The 23,005-nt window shown below is 31.7% G+C and overlaps 2 protein-coding genes across 4 annotated transcripts; both read left to right on the top strand.

Moving 5' to 3' along the window:
- The first annotated feature begins 13,138 nt into the window (after window positions 1-13,138).
- On the top strand, window positions 13,139-14,772 carry LOC107962411 (probable WRKY transcription factor 40). 2 transcript variants are annotated; one of them, XM_016898795.2, is made up of 4 exons: window positions 13,139-13,434; window positions 13,589-13,909; window positions 14,071-14,187; window positions 14,281-14,772. In XM_016898795.2, exons 1-4 carry the CDS (start codon window positions 13,306-13,308, stop codon window positions 14,626-14,628), a joined length of 915 nt encoding a protein of 304 aa, XP_016754284.1. In that variant the 5' UTR covers window positions 13,139-13,305; the 3' UTR covers window positions 14,629-14,772.
- Window positions 14,773-19,731: 4,959 nt separating this feature from the next.
- LOC107962409 (ALA-interacting subunit 1) lies at window positions 19,732-22,391 on the top strand. 2 transcript variants are annotated; one of them, XM_016898793.2, is made up of 8 exons: window positions 19,732-20,017; window positions 20,333-20,391; window positions 20,614-20,688; window positions 20,768-20,884; window positions 21,052-21,122; window positions 21,347-21,644; window positions 21,725-22,014; window positions 22,129-22,391. In XM_016898793.2, exons 1-8 carry the CDS (start codon window positions 19,927-19,929, stop codon window positions 22,187-22,189), a joined length of 1,062 nt encoding a protein of 353 aa, XP_016754282.1. In that variant the 5' UTR covers window positions 19,732-19,926; the 3' UTR covers window positions 22,190-22,391. The 2 variants fall into 2 exon arrangements, with proteins under 2 accessions (XP_016754282.1, XP_040952095.1); XM_041096161.1 differs by lacking the exon at window positions 20,614-20,688 and having other exon boundaries at window positions 19,790-20,017.
- The last annotated feature ends 614 nt before the right edge of the window (window positions 22,392-23,005 follow it).

Here is a 23,005-nt window from a genome sequence, read left to right as displayed (position 1 = left end):
TAAATAGTGGAAGGTGGAAAAGAATATATATTACTCTTTGATCTATCACAATTTGATGTGGTAAATTGGGTTTTCTTAGTGTTAAGTAGCTTTTTTAAAGTAAAATAGCGTTTTTTGTATTGTTTTTCGTTTTTTTTAGATTTTAAGTTAATAAGTGAAAATGTCTCATTTTTTGCCCATGTTGTGACCCAATTTTGTCAATAGTGCCATTAGGAGGCCTAACATGTGATTGAATGGTGTAAGGATGTGTTGGAGGTCGAAAACGAGCGAGAACGGCACCAAAGGCAAGGGTGGAATCATGATACCTCCGACAAGATGGAAGATTGGAGAAACTCTTCAGTGGTATCGCGATATCCACCCTTCAAAGAAGACCCTAAAGCTCGAAATTGCTCGAGGTATCGCGATATCCACTTCTAGGTATCGCGACATCACCTTCGTCAAAGGGACAAACTTGGACAAAAATGGTAGTCTTTGCCCACTCAGTCCACCAATCACCCAAGACCTGTGTTGGGGCATTTTTGGCAACAAAAAATCATCAAAAGGCAACCTAAAATAGCCAAAATTGGCTGAGGAGGAGAGAGACGACCATTAGCTTAGTTTTAGGTTTAGTTTTTATTTTCTCTTCTTCTTCCTTAGTTTAAAGTTTATTTTTCTGCAGTTACTTCTTGTTCTTGATATTCTTAGTGTTAGTTAAGTTAGTTATCATTGTAGCTTAGGTCTATTTACACTTTTAGTCTATGTACTTTGGATGCAATACTTTGTTATCTTTAGTTTAATGTATTTCAGTTTCTTTCATTTTAAATCTGTTAAAGTTTGTTCCTTTTATGTTGGTTGCTTTAGATTTTCTTGTTGAATGCTTTTAATTTCATGTTATTTAAGTTTTCTAGTATAAAAATCTAAACTTTTATATTTTTCTCAAGTTTTACTTTAATGATTGTTGTGAGTTTCATTTCCATGTTCATTGTCTTTATTTTCAACATGAGTAGCTAAACCTAAAAAGGGGGTTTGGTTGATGGAGATATGGATAAGTTGATTTTTGGACCAAAGACTAAATCGTAACAAATTGGACTAAATTGAATAGAACTAAAACTTTGGAAGAGAATCCCCTGAAAAAATATCTAGGCAAGTGAGACCAAAGGTAATCTGTTGCGCACATGTTCATTAGTCCTGGGTTAACCAGTGAGATCAGAAGATAAATCGAAACTAATTCGTCTAAGTTGGTAAAATTGAGATCGGAAGATAAAATGGAGCCAATTTGTAGTTTAAGCGGTTTATGTCCCTTGTCCGAGAATCAGTGAACCACATCAAAATCAACCAACCATCGCTAGTCATTTATTAGTTAAATTCCTAGTTTTATATTCTTTTCAATTTAGTCCCTAGGTTAGAATATTTAATTTTCTTGCAAATTCTTCTTGTTATGTTTTTTCGTATTATAAGATCATATTAGTAGCTGTTTAGACTTTATCATATATGCTATCTATTGCTTAATCGCCATCTCCTTTGGGTTCGATCCTTGGAATACTCCAGTGTTCCATTGTAACACTACTAATATAATAACTGACCTATACACTTGTAATAAAGGTACACTTTCAAATTGTTTTATAAAATCGTTTGTTTTACGCGCACGTGCAAATGCAGTCACTCTTAATAATCAAAAAGCGATCCACAAGTAAAGGTTCAATAATACAGTTGGGCTTATCATTCAACCAATAAACAATCGCAGAACTATGAAAAATACTAGAAACATTAGAACATACAAATTTAAATAAAACGAGAGTAATCTGACTCCTAATATGAAACACATGTTGGAGATGGATGGTGGTAAAGAATGGGTTAAAATGTTTAATCTTACTCACCAAAGAACTTAGGTTGCAATGAACACATCTATTACTCATCTAATGGAACCAATCGATTGCAAAAATAAATAAATAAATCACTTTGACCTCTAAGTTTACTAATGCTAAAGAAGCTTAAACCATATTTGAGATTGCTTTTGAAGGAACCAATCCTGTCAAGCAATCCAACTTCAGATGTTGACAACAAAACTTGAAAATCTAAGGATGCAAGAAGGCAAAATCTTGTCTAAATTATATTCAAAATTGTGTGACATCACAAATTCAAATTTTACTTTTGGTGAAGACTATTCTAATTCCTTGTTGGTTAGAAAAGTGCTTAGGTCTCTACTCAAATGATTTGTGATCAAAGTGACAACTATAGAGGAGGTAAAAGACATTAATACAAATAAGGATTAATGAACTCATTGGTTCATTGCAAGGGAAAAGAAGAGAACATAACATTGCAAGTTGAAACTCTAATTACAATTAAGGATGAAACAACCATTGAGGATTTGCAAGAGCAGTTAACCCTTCTCACCCCAAAAATTCAAAAGGGTAGTTAAGAAGTTAACTTGGAACAACAAGAATTTGTATGGGAATCAGGACGCCAATAGAGGAAAATGTGAGGTAATAGTAAAAAAAAAGATGCACTCGAGGAGAAAAAAGAAGGGACAATGTCACAGGTGCCAAGGTCTTAGTTTTATCCAAGCTAAATGTGTCAATACATTTAAGAAGAAGAAGAAGAATTCTCTCTCTATTACTTGGAGTGAAAATGACTCCTTTAGTGGACCAGATGATGACAAGAAACACTTCAACAATTATGTGGCCTCTACATCTCAAGTTGTATCAATAATTGCAATTAGCTCAAACAACTTGTGTGATAGTGATGCTGAGTCAACTAGTGATTTCATAGACATCTATAAAACTATGCTAGAAAAATAAGATCAGGTGTGCAAGAATAATGAAAGATTGACTGATGACAATTCCATGCTAAAACAAAAGAACCAAAAACTTACTATGCAGATCTAAGAGAAACATTCTATTTTAAATGTAAAGGTAACCAAACTAGAAGCAACTTTAATAGATTTAGCTACAGTACAATCAATTATGAAGAAATTAGGATCTAACGATGGCAAGTTAGAAAAGATCCTTGTAGATGGAAAGAGAAAACCTAGAGATGTGGACTAGGTTATGTGGCAAAAAATAAAATTGTGTAGCCTACTGTGTTTTTCAAGCCCAAGAGAGTTCTTAGTCAATTGAGAGTTCCAATAAGCACGAGACTATTTATATTGAAATTATTTAAAGCACAATCATATAATTATGTGCCACTACCATGGTACCCCAAACCATATCAGATCAAGGTGTTATAGGCTACTAGTGAATTTGAGAAGAAAGCATCTAGTTGCATCTCCAATTGCAACTGGCAAAAGGTAGAAACACAAGTTTATCTGGAAAAGAAAATATTAAAATGGTCTCATAATTACACATCAGTTATTGAATGCTACCACTAATCATGTCTAGCATTTTGATAGGGGGTGTTCCAAACATATGACTAGAAACAGTAGCTATCTCAAAGGCTTCCAAGAAATGATGAAGGTAGGGTCACCTTTGGTGATGGTAAAAAGGGAAAAATTCTTGGAAATGTGGTTTTCAATGTTGATGGAATGCCTCAACTTTAGAATATGTACATTGTTGAAGGATTGAAAGCCAACCTGATTACCATTAGCTAGCTTTGTGATCAAGATATGTTGGTGAACTTTACAAAGGAAATGTGCAAAGTGATTAGAAAATCTAATGAGCTAGTAATGGAAGGTGAAAAGGAGTTTGATGATTGTTACAAACTTATTGAGCCATTAACATGTAATTGAGCTAGCTTTTAATGACCTAATTCTCTTTAGTGTTAGAAAATTCGGTTTTGGGACCAAATTTCTTTAACTGAGCCAATCTAAGAAAATTTGTTTGCAAGATTTTTTAAGCAAGAGAATGGATAGAAAGAAGGATTATTAAGTAATTATGTTTATAAGTTAGTAATAAATGTCAAATGATTAAATTGTAAGGTGATTAAATTAAAGATAATTAAATAGGAGATTTAAATAAGTCCTTAAATGTGATTAACCCAAGACCTTAAGTGTAAATTTTAACTTGGAAATATCATCGAGTACAAGGCTAGATTAGTGAATCAAGGCTACACTCAAGTGGAAGGCATTGAATTTGATGAGACATTAGCACTTGTGGTATGATTAGAGGTAGTCCATTTGCTATTAGTAGTTGCAACTTATCTTGACATCAACTTGTTCCAAATGAATGTGAAAAATGTGTTCTTGAATGGTTTCATAAATGAATAGATGTATGTGGAGTAGTCCAAAGGATTTGAAAACCCAAAACATCCTAACTATGTTTATAAACTCACTAAGGCATTATATGGCCTGAAGTAGGCCCCAATGGCATTGTATGATAGACTCGCAAAGTTTTTACTCAAACAATAAATGAGAGGAAATGTGGAAAAAACCTTTTTCATAAAGAAACAGAAGGATGCTATTACAATAGCTCAGATATATGTAGATGATATTATATTTGGCTTAACATCCCAGCAAGCCAAAGAAGGTTTTATGAAGATAGTGTAGTATGAGTTCAAAATGAGCATGCTTGAAGATAATTCAATATATAATGGGACATTGAACCTTGGTATTTGGGTTTATAAGGATACCAACATAAGTGTGGTTAGTTCCAGTGATGCTAATTGGGCAAGAATGTAGATGACAAGAAAAACACATTTAGAGAGTGTTTTTATTTTGGAACAAATTTGGTTTCTTAGTAAAGAAAGAAGTAATCTTTGATCTCATTATCAATAGCTGAAGCTGAGTATATATCTATTGGAAGTTAGTATAGCTATTATGGATTAGACAAATGCTTGAAGATTTTGGAATTTCACTACTAGTTGTATTTATCTATTGTGACAAATCCAATGCTATAAACATTTTAAGGAACCATGTACTTCATTCAAAGAAGCACATTTAAAAAAAAAAGAATCACTTCATAAGTTAAATAGTAAAGAATGAAACCATTGAATAGATGTAATACCCATCACTTGACTCGATCGTCAGGTCTAAGTTATAGAGTGTCACATTTGTTGCCAGAGCTAATATAGTCAAATATGCAATAAATAGTCATTCACACAAGCAATTAAGTGTAAACCACATTCAATTTATGTTAAAATTTCATTTTTGGGTCTTCATTGAGCTTACAAAAGCTCTTTTGTCAACCTGAGTACGAAATATGACCAAATTACAAAGTTTTTAAAATTCAATGCTAAAGTCATGACATCATCACTTCCACATCGTGACATCACCAAAACAGTAAGTCACGTAACGATGTCATGCTATTCGACATTGTGATGTCACTCTCTGTCAACTAGCGTTGCAATGAGAGAGGTTGGTTGTCAGGATGTGGCCCCTGTTTTTGGCAAAAATGCACAATTTGGTACACTTATGCCAAAGTTTCTAACCATAACCATTCAACATGTTCAACTAATCACTACTTCTACTAGATTTAAAACTTGTCAAATCATGCCAAACAAGTTCAAACATTAAATCCAACCTCTTAACAAGGCATTCAGCACTTAATCATCAATTAAATTCAAACAACCCTAATGATACTAAGATATAACAATTAGCCATTCAAATACCAACCCTTACCTATGCCATACCATCTTGAAACATGCCATTTCATTTCAATTACATGTATTTATGTACATTGTACACATTAATGGCTTTTAGGCTTTAAACATGAACCAAATCAACCATACACCAACACATATTTCAAGCATGACAATCAAACATACCATTTTCAATTAAGCATAAATTTAACCATTCTACTTACCCTATCCTACCAATTTAAACATACCAAATTTAAATAGGTTTATAATTCAACTTCCCAAAAGCATCAAACATTCAAATCATCATATGCCATATTCACTATCATTTTCTACTCATCAAGACTTTTATACATTAAGGACTAAACCAAGACACTTATATACATGCCACAAACCTAGACTCAAAATGATCATATAACTACCGATTCGGTGATAGTGTGAACTTTGAGATGATCTAGCTTGACGAGTTCCGCAAGGTGACAATCTACAAGGTAAAGGGAAAACAAACAAGGTAGGCATATAGAATGCTTAGTAAGTTCATAGGTATTAAACAAAACTTATTCTTACTAACATTTCTAAGTTATTTAACTTGGCACAACATTTGGCTAGACATGACAATCAAAAACACCAATATTGTGAGCATATGCTTACAATCAAAATCATATAATAACACAAACATTTATTATTCCAATTCATATCCCTTTAGGTAACTAATCTCAAGTACATATTCAATCAAGGAATTATACCATCACAAGCATATTAAAGGCATCCCCTCAATCAATTTTTCATGTTCAATTCATTATATAGCTTGCCATTTGTATATTGAGTTTATTTCATCCCATTTCAATCTCTCAATTTCATATAGAACATTTTTCTCGATGAACCCTAGTAAACGAACTCGAATACATAGGTATCTACACCACACTAGTTGCTCATCCGAGCTGAATATATATATTTTTAGGTTACCCGTCTGAGCTAAACCTTTATAATGACACATCAGGTTACTCGTCTGAGCTAAACCTATGTAACAAATATTTGAGAATCCACAACAAATGTTGTACCTCAATAACATCTATAATCAATCTCGTACAAGCATGCACAACACCCTATTGGCATGCAAATCGTATCTTAACATTTACCAAGTTCATACAAGCATCTTTTACACATATAAACATCACATTTCAATTTAGTCCAATTCTAGCTTGATCTTACCAAATCATAACCACACACACGCGCACACACACACACATACAATTCAAATACGTAAAAACCTAAGTTAATAAATACCATATGAATTTACCTTATCAAAATGTCAACAAGTTGATTCTTTAGGGATTAATCGACAATTTTAGCTTCTGCTTTGGTCCAATTCTTGATCTAAACAATTATTTTATAGAATCTATCAATACCAAATAGTTTCATATTATGGCATAATATGAATGAACCTATATAATTTCATTTTTTATACCCCTAAAGTTTTACATTTTATTCAATTTAGTCCCTGAATTCGAAATAGTCATAACTTTCAATTTTTAGCCTCAATTTAAAATCTAACTTCAAAAAAATTCATTAGGGACCCTCTACTTTCTATTTATACCAAAATTTACAAAAAATTACCTTTTATTCACTTTAGTCCCTATGTACAGAACTAACAATTAAATGTTATAATTTAGTCATTTTCATAATCTATGCTTAAAATCTATCAATTTCATACCAAATTCTTCAAGAAATAAACAATGGAAACGTTTAAAAACTTTAAAATTTTAATAAATTGGTACATGGGCTAGCTAAATCAAGCTCCAATGACCTCAAAAACATAAAAATTGCAAGAAAATGACTTGAATTTGCTTACCAGTTGAAGGACCAATGTCAAAAGCTTCAAAGGGTTTTCTTTCTTTCAATTTTTTGCAAGAAGAAGAAGACGAATGAAAAAGATGATATATTTTCATTATTTTAACTTATATAGTAGGATTAGTAATTAATTAATTTGGTTTAATTAACTAAAGCATAATTAATTAACATAAGCAAACCATTAAACATTTTTAGTGGAAATATCATCACCATCCATTAACCCTTATTAAAAAATGGTTTAATTACCATTTTGTATCTTTGTCTAATTGCAATTTAAATCCCTAAATCTTTGGCCAATTTAAAACCTATAGCAATAAGACTTTTACAATTTAGTCTTTGCACCTTAATTAAGTAATTAATTGACAACATTGATGGACTAAACATTAATATACTTTTGTAACAACTCCATAAATATTCATATTTAATATTTACAGACCCGGTTTACAAAAACAAGATTCTAAAACTGTCTTTTTCGGTACCATTGAAAATCGTGTTGTTACAATAAAAGCATGTTTCTACTGAGAATCAACTAGCAAACTTGTTAACTAAGAGACTTGAAGTTTCTAAGTTTGAGAACTTGAAAAATGATAATAGGGTGTGTAGAGTTTAACTCGGTACCCAAGTAGCAACACCAAAACTTCAATCCTAAGTATTTTTTTGTGTTATATCTTTTTTGATAAATTTTTGGTTCCTTATTTTTATTTTGAAAGGTTATTTTTGCACCAAAAATTCTCTTTCCTTATTTTAAATGGAAAAACTTCAACGAATTTTTTTTTTGTATTTAAGATGTGAGAATGAGTTTTAATTTTTAATGAACCCTTTAAACCAACTTATTAACCATAAAGAAAGAAAATTCTCTGTGATTCTTACCTTTTAGCTTCAAAATTTAAGAAATCTTCATCAAGGTCTCTTTTTTTCGAACATCTGGTTAGAAGAACCAAAGAAAGTGGTGAAAGACCTTCTACTAGTATGCCTCAAGTAGAAACTCGAGCAACTAGTAAAATAACTATAGCCAACTATATTGCCAATTGCAATTCAGTAAGGCAGTGCATAAGAAAGTAATATTTATACTCGACAAGAGCATTCTGTTGATGATATTATCGAAGTTTCTTTTTTTTCTACCTCTAAAAATGCAATTGCTATTGAGACTATTGGGAATTTTGAAGGAATCAAGGAAGTATCCTATGAGAAAATGATAAAATAGTGGAAAAAATTAACCATTTGTTAGTTGAAACTCCCTATCTTGATCAAGATACCCAGCTTGAGCAACTGATTAATACTATCACCCAACAAAAAACTTCTAAAGGTCTTTCTAAATTTGATCATAATGCCCAAAAATTTGTTGAAAAAGTTTTTGCCACAAACGACCAAGGAAAACCAATTAGGTAATGATGATGAACCTAAAGAGCTTGAGGTAGTTTCTACCTCAATTGCAACTGGCTTTGCATTTCAAAGAAGAACCAAAGCATTTGTTACAAAAGAGATCAAATCAAAACATGCTAAAAAGGAAAAAATTTGGTAAAGGGTAAGAACCTTTTCCCAAGTTCTAAAGAAGAAAAGAGTTGAAAGAAAGAGGAAAACTCCTACCATAGTTGATGTTGATGATGACTCTGATGATGGAGAAAATGTGCAATTTGCTAAATTGGTACTACGTGTTGCAAAGCATCATTCAAAAAAGCCAAGTGCTCCTTCCTAAGCTAATAAAAGAAATAATAAGATGAAAGTTGTTAGAATACTTGAAATCTCAAAGGAAGCTATTGAAGTTGTTAGGCCTGAGCTTAAGCAAAGGAAGCCAAGATTTCTTAATCTAGCATGTGTTAAAAGGATAAAGATCATGGCTGAGAAAGGTATTATAAATTAGGGGAATATCCATAAAAGTGGGTTCTATGAGAATGGCATAGAAAGCTTATAGAACATCTTGATGAAGAGTTGTCTTATATTGACATGTAACTTCAACATTTAAAGAAAGCGAAATGAAGCTCTTGAGCAGGCTAAATACATGTGTTCTCTGATATAATACTAATTTTCTTGCTCATAATCTTTTAAGCCTTTGCATCTTTTTATGCAACAAAGAGGGAGAATGAGTCGAGTTAGAGAGTTAAGGGGAGTATTATGGACTTTGAGTTTGATTTGGGTGTTGTTGATGATGATATTCTTACCAGTTTTGGATCTTATTCTTTTGGTTTGGTCGAGCTTGTACTTAAGTTGCTCTTGACTTTTGCTATGATTCTATATTTTTTATTGTCGCGTCCCGAAAATCGGGTTAAAAGAATTGAATTGTGAAATTATGTTAAGTATGTTAAATTGGTTTGATGGATAGGTGATGTGTTGTGTGTGTAAGGTTTTGGGTTCGAATCATTTCTTTTAATTTTTGCTATTTTTTCCTAAATCCCTACCTTTGAACACTTCATTTATATATTATTTTTGCTCAATTAATATTAAAATGAGCTTGTTGGTTCAATGGTAAGGTGTCAGCTTACCCTTTGGTCTTGTGTTTGAATCCTTACATATGTGAAGTGAAAAATTATTTTTGTTTTGAACTCCTCCCCAATCTACTCACCCACTCAATTGTCCAATACCATTTGTTTTCTCTCTTTTCTTTCCCCAAAAATTTTTTTTTCTATTTTTTTCTCTTTATTTCTCACGTTATTTGCAATCAAGAAGTTTTCTTTGATTTCTTTCTTCAATTTTCCTTTGGTTACAAAAAATAATTTGGTGTCGATTTTTGCCTTGCTTTGTCTTGAAACTTTCATAATTGACTAGGTTCTCCTTGTTCTTCGTGGTTACTTCTGTTTCGGGATGCTTTTCTCAATCTGCGTAATGAGTCGTAGGAGGAATTATTAAGTTGAATGACGTGTTACCAGCAATATAGATTTTTCGGGGGACTGTTGTGATCATTTGGGTTTTGGACATCTCGTGGTTGGAGTTGCATTGAAAAACGACCAGGCAATCTTCTGAGTTAGAACCGGACGACGTGCAAGAGCTCAGATTAAAAACTCTTGGTTTGTTTCTCCTACCTTAACCAGTGGTCGAGGATTCGATCCTTGGCCTAAGTATGGAGTAGCTTTAAAACTTATGGCCAGCATCTACTCCCTTAATTGGCCTACAGAATGCGGAGAATTAGTTACTGAGCTCGCCCCAGTAGATACATTAAGAAATCAAAAAAAGATGGTTTGTTTCTTATTCATATATGAGATTGAAAGCACTTAACTTGCTCATTGTAAGGAAATCATTTTAGTACAAAATTGTTGCAAATAAAATGTTTTTTTCTTTTTCAGTTTGCAACTATGCCTTCAATGAGGAGTCTTAATAGGGATAGTGATGTATTTAACATATAAGAATTGAGGTTACAATTTGTTAAATAAGTTGAAATTAAATCGCTATCTTATACTGCAAATTAGTGGTACATTACTCTCTGAATAAGATCCTCACAAATGTAAGAAGTTTCCAAACTACGTAATCAACTTTTCTGCTCATTTTATATTTTTACTTTGTTAATTAATAAGATCAATTGCAAGTTAACGTAGAACTAGAAAGAAGCTTTCAACCTCTAAACACCATGTTCATCTCCAACCACTCGACATGAGAATCACTCCCTCCACCTACTATCAACAAAAGTATATTCACTTTTAACTGAAATTACAAATGAAATGGCGAATAGAAAGAGACCTAATTGGGTGACTTTTTGTTCAAGTGATTTTTGTCGTCTTGCTAAAATGTGAAAGGAATAATTACCTAGGATAAAGTCCAAATTGGTTGATATATAAGCAATAAGCAATACCCAAACCTACATTCTAGATTTGACAGAAAGGGTCAATTAGAAAATTAGTTTTCAAACACACGCGACTATTATTTTTGGATTTATCCTCAACCATGCTTAATTACCAACTTTGGTCCTAAATCCTAATCAATTAAATTTGCTCTCCTTTTCAATTTCATCCTCTAAAGCATACCATATGATATGATTGCAACTTCAGCTTTTGGATAAGTCTATTGAGAATTTGATTCATGCAATTTTTTTATACATGATGGAATTGAATGAGTCTTCAGTGTATATATGAACTCAGCTCTTTACATCATCACAACATAAATGATAGGTACAATACCATTATTTTAATTTTTTTATTTGTGCTTTTTTTTTCTCTTTGCTAAATCACCTAAAACATTAATGAATTAAGGCAGAGATAAAATGAACGTATAATAAATTATTAATATTATACTATCATGTGGAATTCATGTGCAAAGTCAATTGCCAAGGAGATCTATTTCCTTACTTTATTAATTAATATATCCCAACAACCTTAACAACTAAAAATTTAATAAGTAATTTTAAGAGGATTAAGAACCTACCTGTAGCCTCTAATGTCACCTTTGAAAGTAAGTAATCTAAGTCTAATTTTTTGTTCGATGACTTTTAAATTCAAACTCAATCCAGATTCATGGGGAAAAAATCTCATGTTACTTCTTCCGATTACTTTTTGGTATGCAAATGGAATATTGATTTAGTGAAATTCAAATCTTAGAAATTTCAAATTTTTACTTTTTTTTAAAAAAATCCAAATTTATTTTTTTTAAAAGGATCATATATATACAACAAAAAATTGTTTTGAATGTGAATAGAAAATTCCACCCTTTCTCTCTCACATATGAATGTACAAATGAATTTATGAGCCTCGAATGGGCGGAGCTAGGTTCGCTAGGTCTTTCAATCTTTACATAGTCATTTTCGAAATGTGCTAGTACTGTTAATCGGGAGGATATTACGGTGTTTGGTTTTCGCATCAAGGAGGCGAGGAAATTGATTGAGTTGTTTACTAAAGCTGAGGTCAATTGGGTGGATCGTAAAATTGGTTACTTTTGAACTGTTGTATTTTGTCTTTTGACATGAATTATTGTCGTGATATCCGTAACTTTGTAATTTTCGATTCTTGTTAATTTTGAGGTAATAGCCTTCGAGCCCGTTTCTTTTTCTTTTTTTTAAAAAATGAATGTGCAAATGAATTTAAAACCTAAATCCCAAAAACAACTAAAAAAACATTACCATAATTATACATAAAATATATATGGTAGTCTACTTGTAGGAATTTTCCATTTTTGTTTCTAAGACTTGACAAGAAAGCAAAACCCCATCTATTCCATTCAACTTCATTAATATTATTGATATAAATATTGCATGTACAAAAACACAAAAAATAGAGTAATAGACAAAGACAGATTTATGTTTTAATCTAAAGACAAATTGGTCAACAATGAACTTCTGTAATGAAAAACATAAACCAAACAGCACCCAAGGTTTCATTACTTTTATGGTGTGCTTCGTCAAAACCTATAATTTGTTCACCTTTTCAAACCTAACCGACAATGAATTACTCCATTTCATCTATTTTCTTTTGTTTATTTATATAAATAGTTTAGAAAATATTCCTAATTAATTTTTTTTAAAAAAATAGATTTAGTCTATCTTCACTTAATTTCAACATTCTTAGTCCCTAATTTTAAAATTTTAAATTTTCAATCTTAATGTAGAAACGACTAAATAAAATATATACCCGCTACATAATACATGATATTATATGCATAAGATTTTGAAATTTACAGAACTTAATAAACTTGGTTAGTACTGAAATTTCAAAATCCCTTAAAATATTAATTTAAAGTACGAAAACTAAATTCAAAACTATATGCACAATACAGGGGCTAATAGCACAATTTAATCTATTTTATGTATATAAGCACATTGTCCCTATTACTACTCACTTCTATATAAATAAACAAAGAGTTATTAGTTAATACTCTTACCCCTTTTTACAAAAAAGCACATGCCAACCTCCTCTGACCCTCCTTTATTGCTCTATTTCCACCCAGTTTCCCTTACCTCTTTCTTCTTTCTTTCTATATATATTCATCATTTGATTCTTCATCTTCTTCTTCATACTTGGTCAATTCCAGGAAAGTTTCAGCTTTTTTATGAATATATTAGATCTGGGTCTTTGCTTAAAGATTGAAAAAAAAGCTATGAATTCTTCTTCTTCTTCATGGGTTGATTCACTGGATCTTAATGCTTCTTCAACAAAGTCCCTTCAACTTGAAACTCCTGTAAGTCATCCTAATACCAGCAACAGCTTAATTGTATTTGGAAGGAAACTTTCAGTCAAAGAAGAGGTAAGTTACCTACTTATATATATATGTATATATTATGGAACCCTCCATGGGTATGATTTGATAATGGTTTTTCTTTTTATGTTTGCAGAGTGGTGCTTTAGTGGAGGAACTGAACCGCGTAAATGCAGAAAATAAGAAGCTAACTGAGATGTTAAAAGCAATGTGTGAGAGCTATAATGCATTGCAAAGCCAGTTAGTGGACTTGATGAACAAGAATACTGAGAAAGAACTTAGTCCTACAAAGAAAAGAAAATCAGAAACCAGCAACAACAACAATGGGAATATCATTGGGAATTCAGAGAGTAGTTCAACTGATGAAGAAGAATCATGTAAGAAACCTAGAGAAGAAATCATCAAAGCCAAAATTTCAAGAGCTTATGTCAGGACTGAACTATCTGATACCAGCCTTGTAAGATTTCTTTTCACATAAAATTAACCTCTATACATATATTTTAACTGTTAAAAATCGGATGTGGTATACTAATATAAGATACATTTGGTATGCCAAACTTCACTGTATGATTATTCTAAGTACAATAGCTCATCTTGGTTTTTTTTTTTTTCTTTCAGGTTGTAAAGGATGGATATCAATGGAGGAAATATGGGCAAAAAGTCACCAGGGATAATCCCTGTCCAAGAGCTTATTTCAAGTGTTCTTTTGCACCAAGTTGCCCTGTTAAAAAGAAGGTAAGCTAGCCAAACCCCAACCCAAATCCAATCCCTATCAAACTTGTAAAGTATTCTGTTTTTGACCCCAATTAATTTTATTGATGATTTCAGGTGCAAAGAAGTGTGGATGATCAATCAGTTCTAGTTGCAACATATGAAGGTGAACATAATCATCTTCCCCCTTCTCAAATCGAGGCAACATCGGGTTCGAGCCGCCTTGGTTCGGTCCCTGTTGGTTCGACTCCGGTTAAGTCATCCAGTCCAACCATTACTCTAGACCTCACCAATTCAATCAAGTCAAGTGATGAAGCTAGAAACTCAAAGCCAAAACTGGATTCACCAGAAGCTACGCAATATTTGGTGGAACATATGGCATCTTCTTTAACTAAAGACCCTAATTTCACTGCAGCACTGGCAGCTGCTATTTCAGGAAGAATGTTTTCAACAAATTCCAATTGAGATATATATATTAAAAGAGAGGGTTTTATTCTATGATTTTTATAAGCTTATATTATAATTAAATCTTTGCATTTAGAATGTTATAATTTGTAAATACAACCTTGCAAAAAATGAAAAAAAAAATGGGATTTGGATTCTGTACAACCATCATCAGCTTCTTGTATATATTTCTTTGATTTTCCGTTTCAAACATCAATCAATTTCTGATTAAATCTTTATATTAGAAATCAGATCTCATTTTGTTTTCTTCACTTAAAAAATAAATTAACTGGTCTTTTTTGTTAAAATTTTATCCATTTTATGGTAAAAAATTGGCGTGTTATATACCTTATTCTAACGTACAGAAACAAATTTTTAACTGTAAAAATAGATATAATTTTTAACAAAATGATCAACTTATTTTTTTATTTAAAGTATAAAATTAATTTTTTTTATTTTTAATAAATAAAGTAAAATACAATTAAACTCCAAATACAAAAAAACTTAAAATAAATTTAATAAAATATCAAAATATTTGAATTTAAACGAATAATTTAATCTATAAAAGTAGGATGTAACATTATTATAATTGGAATAGTCACAAGCGTGTGCGCCCCCACATGCACATCTTCAAATTCCGTACATATGGATATCGCACATGCAGTTGAGAAGTGGGACCAAAAATGCTTATCTTCTTACTCACCACAATACATGTTCTGTCCTGATCTTATGTTGTTTCTGGACAACTTCCAACAAATCCCTAACTTATCTGCCAATAATTTTCAAATGTCTCACTTCTGAGCTCCATACTTACTTCACGTTTTATATTTACCATTTGTTTTCTTGAGTTTTGCAGGGTGATTTGTGAATCAAGTTCACCCAACAATCCCTCGCGGCAAGCTAATTCTTGATAGAGGACGGGAGACAAAACGTTCACTTAAGAGACAATACTTAACATTGTTAAGAGATCGATAGGCTACCTAATGGATGATACTTTGAAGATTTCTTTCGAAGCTATCGAACTCGTCAACATATCTCAAATAGAAAAGGTTAAATTCTACTATTAAGCCTTATATTTTACAAAAATTGTCAATTTAGTCCCTATACTTTAATTTGATCAAATTTAAAATACTTTTTAAAATGGTCAATTTTAGTCCCTATACTTTTCAAATTCTGAAATTTTAGTCCTGTACTTTAATTACTAGTCATGTGCTATGCATACAATTGTAGAATTAATCCATATTCTCCATTTGGATTATTCTGAGTCTTGATACTTTTCGAATTTTGAAAATTTCAATCTTGAGACAAATGATAGTCATTAATCCATTAATTAGATTTTTAGTGACTAATATATGGAAATAACAAGCTAGCATGACATTACACATATGATAATATGTTTGTTGCATCAAATTTTGGAAATAACAAAGCTTATCAAATTTAACCATTATCCTTTAGTGAAGACTAAAATTTTATAATTTAAAAAGTACAAGAATGAAAATTGACTATATAAAGTATAGAGACTAAATCCACAATTTTCATAAAGTATGAAAACTAATTACAGAATTAAAAAAAAAGTTTATCTGCAGATGGATTAATTTTAAAAAATAATTTCACCTTTTGCATTTCCATGTCAGTCAAACCATATATTCTATAACACGTTCCATTTCCCTTTGTCCCACTTAATTTCAATAATGCCAAGTTTTTATAATATAAATTCCAATTTTGGAGGCCAAATTTTCATGTCCACCTCACCAAGTGTATGTATATATATATATAACATACAATGAATACTTGAAAGAAATATTTAGAATTTTCAATTGATTGAACCCTTTGGTCATATACGGTAATGGCATCTGTAAATGCAACATGTTTTTCTTTTAGACAAGTAAACAAGTTGTACACATATATATGAATCAATCCCATCATCGTACATCTTAATCAACAAAACCCTCTCAAAGTCTTAACTAAAACCGTGTATGGTATATTATTATTTACGAACATGGTATTGTTGTGTTGTCATAAACCTACCTAGTTTTTGTGGGTTTATATGTAGTTTCAACATTATTGTTCTATGTCTTCCCTTAGATTCTTCACCAGTAGTGAAGATGTTGTCATAAACCTACCTAGTTTTTGTGGGTTTATATGTAGTTTCAACATTGTTGTTCTTAGTCTTCTCTTAGATTCTTCACCAGTAGTGAAGAAACCTAGACCTAGTACTACATAGATGATGATGACGGTGATTAATGAATAGCGAGTCCAGTGTCACCTACGAGATCACTCAGCCCCACCACAGTTGGGAATCAATTTGGTTATTGAGTTGTGATTCATGAAGCTTGTACAACGAACTTCTATTTTTCTTCAAGTATTTAGGTTTAACACTTGTGTCTATCGTATGGATATGGAGATATGGTCTTTAAAGATATTTCAGATTGTGAATCATTTTTAATTTCATTCGTCTCTTGTTTGTAAATAGGGGTAAAACTATATATGAACTTTGATCAACTGTATAATGTTATACATGAACTCTGATTTTGTGTAATTTTATATATGAAATATTTATTTGATTTAATTTTCAGAAATCACTACTACAATTATCAATATAGAACTATTTTATGCTTACATATTGTATACATAAATTATTATATTTATCAAATGTAAAAAAATTGATGTATTTTCTCTTTAAATGTGTCCAGTTGAATCAAAATTAAAGTTTCATGTATACATTTAAATAACTATCAAAATTTCATGCATATAATAATACCAAATCAAAACTCGTATATCAAATTACACGTTAGATCGTGTAGTTTTGAAATTTAATGCTTACAAACTGCACTTTGGTCTTACTCCGGAAATACTTCCATGCTTACAAAAATCAAAGCAACGCTTTCAATGTGAGAATCAAAGAGTTGGGAGGAGGAGTACAGCTTAAACATGGCGGTCTTATTTAGTTGGCCCAGTAATCTTCAAGGATTTGAATGTAGATTGCTTAGTTTTGTTGAATTGTACTCGGTTTTATTTCTTGTTTTAATTGATTTAGAAGTTGGATGGTGAAGTTTAATGGTGTGTGTTAAATTGAGCCATTGTAGAGTTGTTTGATCTAAGTTAATGTTCTTAAATGTGTTAGCTTGACAAACTAATGTTGATGTGAAGTAATGAAGGAAAATGGAATTTGACCTTGGTTGGGAATAAATTGATTTAGGTGTCTAATGTTGATGAGTTCATAAGCTTGATATAAGCTAATTTATAAGTGACGTTTACGATTTTGCGACAAATTTTAAAATTTAATGTGAGTTGAGAGATTGAGAAGTTTTAAAATTAGTAACTATACAATAAATTACGTGTAACAAATATTTTTGTTGAGTTGAAAATTCATATTTCCTTACTTGAATGTGTATTATGTTTTTGTTTAAGAATGTCAAATGTAAAGATTGTTAGTGCGGGTTACACGCACTAGATGCGTAACTCCAATTGTAACCTAGTTTGAATTTGGTAAACCAGTATTACCAATTATATGTTTGAGGATTTCTAACAGCACGTTACAAAAGAGTTTTCTTATTTGAATAGATTTATTTTCTTTAGAAGATTACATCAATATCACTGCCTATTCTATTTTATATTGGAGATGTTATCGAGCTGAGTTTAAAGGGAATAGAAATTCACATTAATTGTACTTTTACAAATCGAAATACGATTTTATTGACGAGATTGAGAGTGCATTTGTTTTGTTTATGTTACGAACTTATTTTAGTACAAATTCATTGCAATTAAATTGTTCTTGCTAACTAGTTTACAATTAAACTTTCAAAAGGGAAAAACCTAGTGGGAAGGGTGATTTAGATTGTATATAAGAGTAAGGTTGCAACTTAGTGGCTCGTGAGTGAAATGGGCTTAAATCATATTTTGTACAAGTTTATTTATATCAAATTACTCTCTAGGCGAAGTCCACTGAGTAGGAAGTTCTCGAATTACGTAATCAAACTTTTGTGTTCATCTCCTATTTTTTTTTTATTAGTCCAGTTACAATTGAAGGTAAAATCAACAAATTCACCTTTTAACTTCACAACTATAAAAGAAAAAGCCTCTTATTTATTTATTTTTATTTTTGATACGAATTAAAAACACATTATGATTTTTTAAACTTACTTGTGAAATTAAAAATTCTACTATCACTCCAAATGAGGGTGTTTTGCATCAAACATCTCCAAATTATGACTTACATTTTGAATTGGTCCTCATACTTGAGAATATTCTAATTACATCCTTAAACTGTTGATGTTATATTAATTAGGCCATTCCATTATTAAAACTATTAATTTAATCATTAAATGATACATCAAATATTATATGACATAATTTAAAATAAAGAATTTAAATAAAAGTAAAACGTTCACACCTAACTTTTAAAAGTAAAAACTAAAAATAAAATAAAACTGAAAAAAGAGAGATAACGATATTACTTTTATAAAATCTTCGAAAACCTCAAAACCAATCATTTTTTCAACATATATTTTTACAGTATTCATATTTCTTTAAAATTTTCATTTTAAATCATGCCACATAAGATCTGATGTGTAATTTAATGGTTAAATTAACTATTTTAGTAATTGAAGGACCAAATTGATAGAACCTTTATAGTTTAAAGATGTAATTAGAGTATTTTAAAGTTAGAGAACCAATGTAAAATGAGAATCATAGTTTGAAGATATATGGTGCAATTAATTGAATAAATAAATGCATTTCATGAAGCAGCGTGACAATCGTAATAAATGTTAAGACTTCACTCCGTCCTAATTCAAAATTTAAAATTATTATTTTACCCTTGTAATTTTTGGTATCTTCGGAATTGGGCAGATGACCGAATTGATTAGGCAATCGGATCACTAATCCAATTGGTAGGACCAGTTTATCTAGCTTGATTAAATAAATCATTAAAAAATTCATAAAAAATATTAAAAAGTAAAAATTCAGTTTAATCGATTTTTTGCTCAATTCAATTTGTCCATACTAATTCTCAAATCAATCAATTAAATATCTTTCTTGTGACTAATATCTTAATCAATTTTCGATCGAATGATGCCAACGACATGATTGAGTTATTAAGGTTGTCTATTATAAGTTTACAATAAAGACTATCCGGTTCTCTCTCATTTCCAATCGTTTTGTAATTGTCTATTCATTCCTACCACTCCAAGCTGCCTAACCAACTTTCTTTTTTTCTTAATATCAAATTTTCTTTTATTATAGTCTTGCCCTTTCCTTGGCCACCCCCCCTAATATTCCAAAAAATCCACTTTTCCACAACAAACTATTTCATACGATATGGATACCAACGGAGCCACCACGAGCTCCACCGCTGGTGGTGGTTCAACTTCTAAATCTTCCAGCAAAAAGCATTCCAGAAAACCCGTATGTATGTTCCCTTCTTTCCCCCCTTTCCTCTTCATCTCTCTCACTACCGCATTGCCTTGCTGGATTTTTTTTTATCATTTGTTTTCTTTTTCATCAATCTGTTAATGGGTGCAATGTGGGTTATAAGACCCAATGTTTAAACAACAAGGAAAAAGAAACTCTGGGTTTTGGTTGGAATTTGATGAGTATATAGTTTCGTGTCCGTTTTTTGATAATTTGTTCTTGGTGAATGGTTAAGGATTTTATGTAGTTTTTTTTTTCGAATCAAGGATTGGGCTTTTTGTTAAATTCTCATCTTTGTTTTGTTTGGTTGCAGATTCTAGGTTCACGCAGCAAGAGCTTCCTGCTTGCAAACCTATTCTTACACCTGGATTGGTATGAACATATACATATGTATACGTATGTATATATGTATGCATGCATGCATGTATGTGTGTATGTATGTAACTTTGATGACATGAAGCACTTGAACACATTCATTATGTCTCAAACTTTAGCTCTATCTTTTTACTCGGATCTACCTAGGTAGGAGGAAGCTATGATTTTTCTCACATTTATTTTAATGCTTTTTTTTGGGGGGGGGGGGTTGATTTTCAGGTCATTGCAACATTTACCATCATAGGAATCATCTTCATCCCATTGGGACTTGTCTCATTGTCTGCTTCAGAAAAGGTCGTGTATTCATTTATTTTGTTCGTTGCTATCGTTCCGTGTTTAACTTAAATTTCTTTTGTTGCTTTGATGTATATAGGTGGTGGAAATCGTCGATCGTTATGATGAAAGTTGTGTTCCTTCTAATTATTCCAATGATAAGCTTAAATTTATCCAAAACCCATCAATTAACAAATCTTGTGTTAGGACTTTGACGGTTAGTCCAATGCTTTCTCTGTTTTTTTGTTTTCTTTTGTTTATGGTGCTCAAGGGATTTCTAGCTTATATCTGTTTTTCGTGTTCTTCGACATTTCGTCGTAACATGTCCATTCTGCTAACGAGTATTAACTTACCCTTTTCTTTATAATTCCTCCTCTTTTCCAGGTTCCTAAGCTGATGAAAAGCCCTGTTTTTATCTATTATCAGCTTGATAACTACTACCAAAACCATCGCCGGTACATGGAATCTTATTCGAAGAAATGTTCTATATTTATACTTGTTTATTGATACCATGTTTAAGTTTCATGATTGTTTACATTTTGTTGGATTTAGAAGGACCTGATTTAGGCATATAAATTTCTTTTGCAGTTCCTTTTATGGTGCTTGATGTTGAAAACCTTTTAATATTTTTAGTTTTCATCTTTCGAAATATTTTCTAAATGCGGAAAAACATTTGCAGTTATGTAAAAAGTCGGAGTGATAAACAATTGAGGAGCGTGTCAGATGAGAAATCCACAACAGATTGTAGCCCTGAAGACAAAACGGTGGATGGTCCAATTGTTCCCTGTGGTCTTGTTGCATGGAGTTTGTTCAATGACACATACTGGTTTTCGGTGAATAGTAAGACAATAGAAGTAAATAAACATGACATAGCATGGAAGAGTGACAAAGAGCATAAATTCGGATCGAATGTGTATCCGAAAAATTTCCAGAGTGGAGGCTTGATCGGAGGTGCAAAACTGAATTCCTCTGTACCTGTAAGTATACTGTGCTTGTCATATTTGCATATTTAAGTGATGTTCTGGTTTGAGATTATGAATTTTGGTTGTGGATGCAGTTAAGTAAACAAGAGGATCTGATGGTATGGATGCGGACTGCGGCACTGCCGACGTTCAGGAAACTATATGGGAAGATAGAGCAAGACCTCCAAGCGAATGAGAAAATACAGGTCGTAATCCAGAACAATTACAACACCTACAGTTTTTCGGGGAAGAAGAAGTTGGTACTTTCAACCACAAGTTGGATAGGTGGGAAAAATGATTTCCTGGGAATTGCATACATTATTGTAGGAGGGCTGTGCTTGTTTTTAGCAGTCTGCTTCATACTTCTTTATGTTATCAAGCCAAGGTGAGCTTCGTGCTGACGGTGAAAAGTTTTAACTCAATAAGCGAGGTTAAGATTTTGCCGTGTCGTTAAGATGTATTTTGTGTGTTAAATACTTTGTTTAATTATGATGTGCAGGCCACTTGGTGATCCGTCCTACTTGTCTTGGAACAGAAGTCCAGCTGGCCATCCAAATTAGGATTATATCATATATTTATATTATGTAAACTCACTCCTCCTATATACCTATTTTCCCATGACAAGGAAACTTTAACATTCATATCCCTTCCTATTCTCTTTTCTTTCTTTCTTTTTTTTTTAATTATTAATATTATGATTACTGTAATCCATTTTGTGTAGACCCAACCCCAATAATATTTGTTTGTTTGTTTTTCTGATAACTTGTTTTAAACTCATGACATTACCATGCTTGTCAAAAGGAAATATATATATACCTCCATATTCCTTTTCCTATTGATCATTGAACTTGTATCATTGAGTTTTATGAGCTATAAACTTGTTGATGCATATACTTTAGAAAGGAAGAAGGGAAAAAATGAGTGAGAATCCGGTAGATTGAGCTAACTCCAATGCCGGCATTGGAAGGGCAGCAAAGAAGGTACAACGTAAGGAGGATTTTTTCACCTCATGAAGGGGATATGATGGATTAGACGATGGATAAAGGTCATGTTTTGTTTAAGGATATTGTATCGGGAAACGGCAAAGGGACAAGTAATTCCAAGCTGATGCTGGAGGAGGATGACATAGATCTTTTAGATAATGATGTTCAAATGGAATTTGCTGATGGTTTACCATCAACCAGGTTCTTGGACAGGGTGCAGGCATTGATGCAAAACAGCATGGTGAAGTCCATAATGATAAAGTTATTAGGTCGAAAGATCGGTGGTCTTAATGCTATGCTGAATAAGGTTTACGCAGTTTGTCTAAGCTATCCATTTAGTTAATGGATCTTGAAAACAATTACTACTTGGCCGAGTCTGAATGCAAGGAAGAT

This window comes from Gossypium hirsutum, chromosome D06, assembly GCF_007990345.1.
Source record: "Gossypium hirsutum isolate 1008001.06 chromosome D06, Gossypium_hirsutum_v2.1, whole genome shotgun sequence".
Classification (NCBI taxonomy): Eukaryota; Viridiplantae; Streptophyta; class Magnoliopsida; order Malvales; family Malvaceae; genus Gossypium; species Gossypium hirsutum.
The sequence above is the reverse complement of the archived record's forward strand: the minus strand, read 5'-3'. Positions and strand labels throughout refer to the sequence as shown.

What these genes read in the sequence shown, in the direction of transcription:
- LOC107962411 (XM_016898795.2), top strand. Translation starts at nt 13,306, where the DNA reads ATGAATATATTAGATCTGGGTCTTTGCTTAAAGATTGAAAAAAAAGCT. An exon ending in AACTATCTGATACCAGCCTT is followed by an intron (nt 13,910 to 14,070) that starts GTAAGATTTCTT and finishes TTTTTCTTTCAG; the next exon opens with GTTGTAAAGGATGGATATCA. An exon ending in GTTGCCCTGTTAAAAAGAAG is followed by an intron (nt 14,188 to 14,280) that starts GTAAGCTAGCCA and finishes TGATGATTTCAG; the next exon opens with GTGCAAAGAAGTGTGGATGA.
- LOC107962409 (XM_016898793.2), top strand. Translation starts at nt 19,927, where the DNA reads ATGGATACCAACGGAGCCACCACGAGCTCCACCGCTGGTGGTGGTTCA. An exon ending in CATTGTCTGCTTCAGAAAAG is followed by an intron (nt 20,689 to 20,767) that starts GTCGTGTATTCA and finishes TGATGTATATAG; the next exon opens with GTGGTGGAAATCGTCGATCG. An exon ending in AACTGAATTCCTCTGTACCT is followed by an intron (nt 21,645 to 21,724) that starts GTAAGTATACTG and finishes TTGTGGATGCAG; the next exon opens with TTAAGTAAACAAGAGGATCT.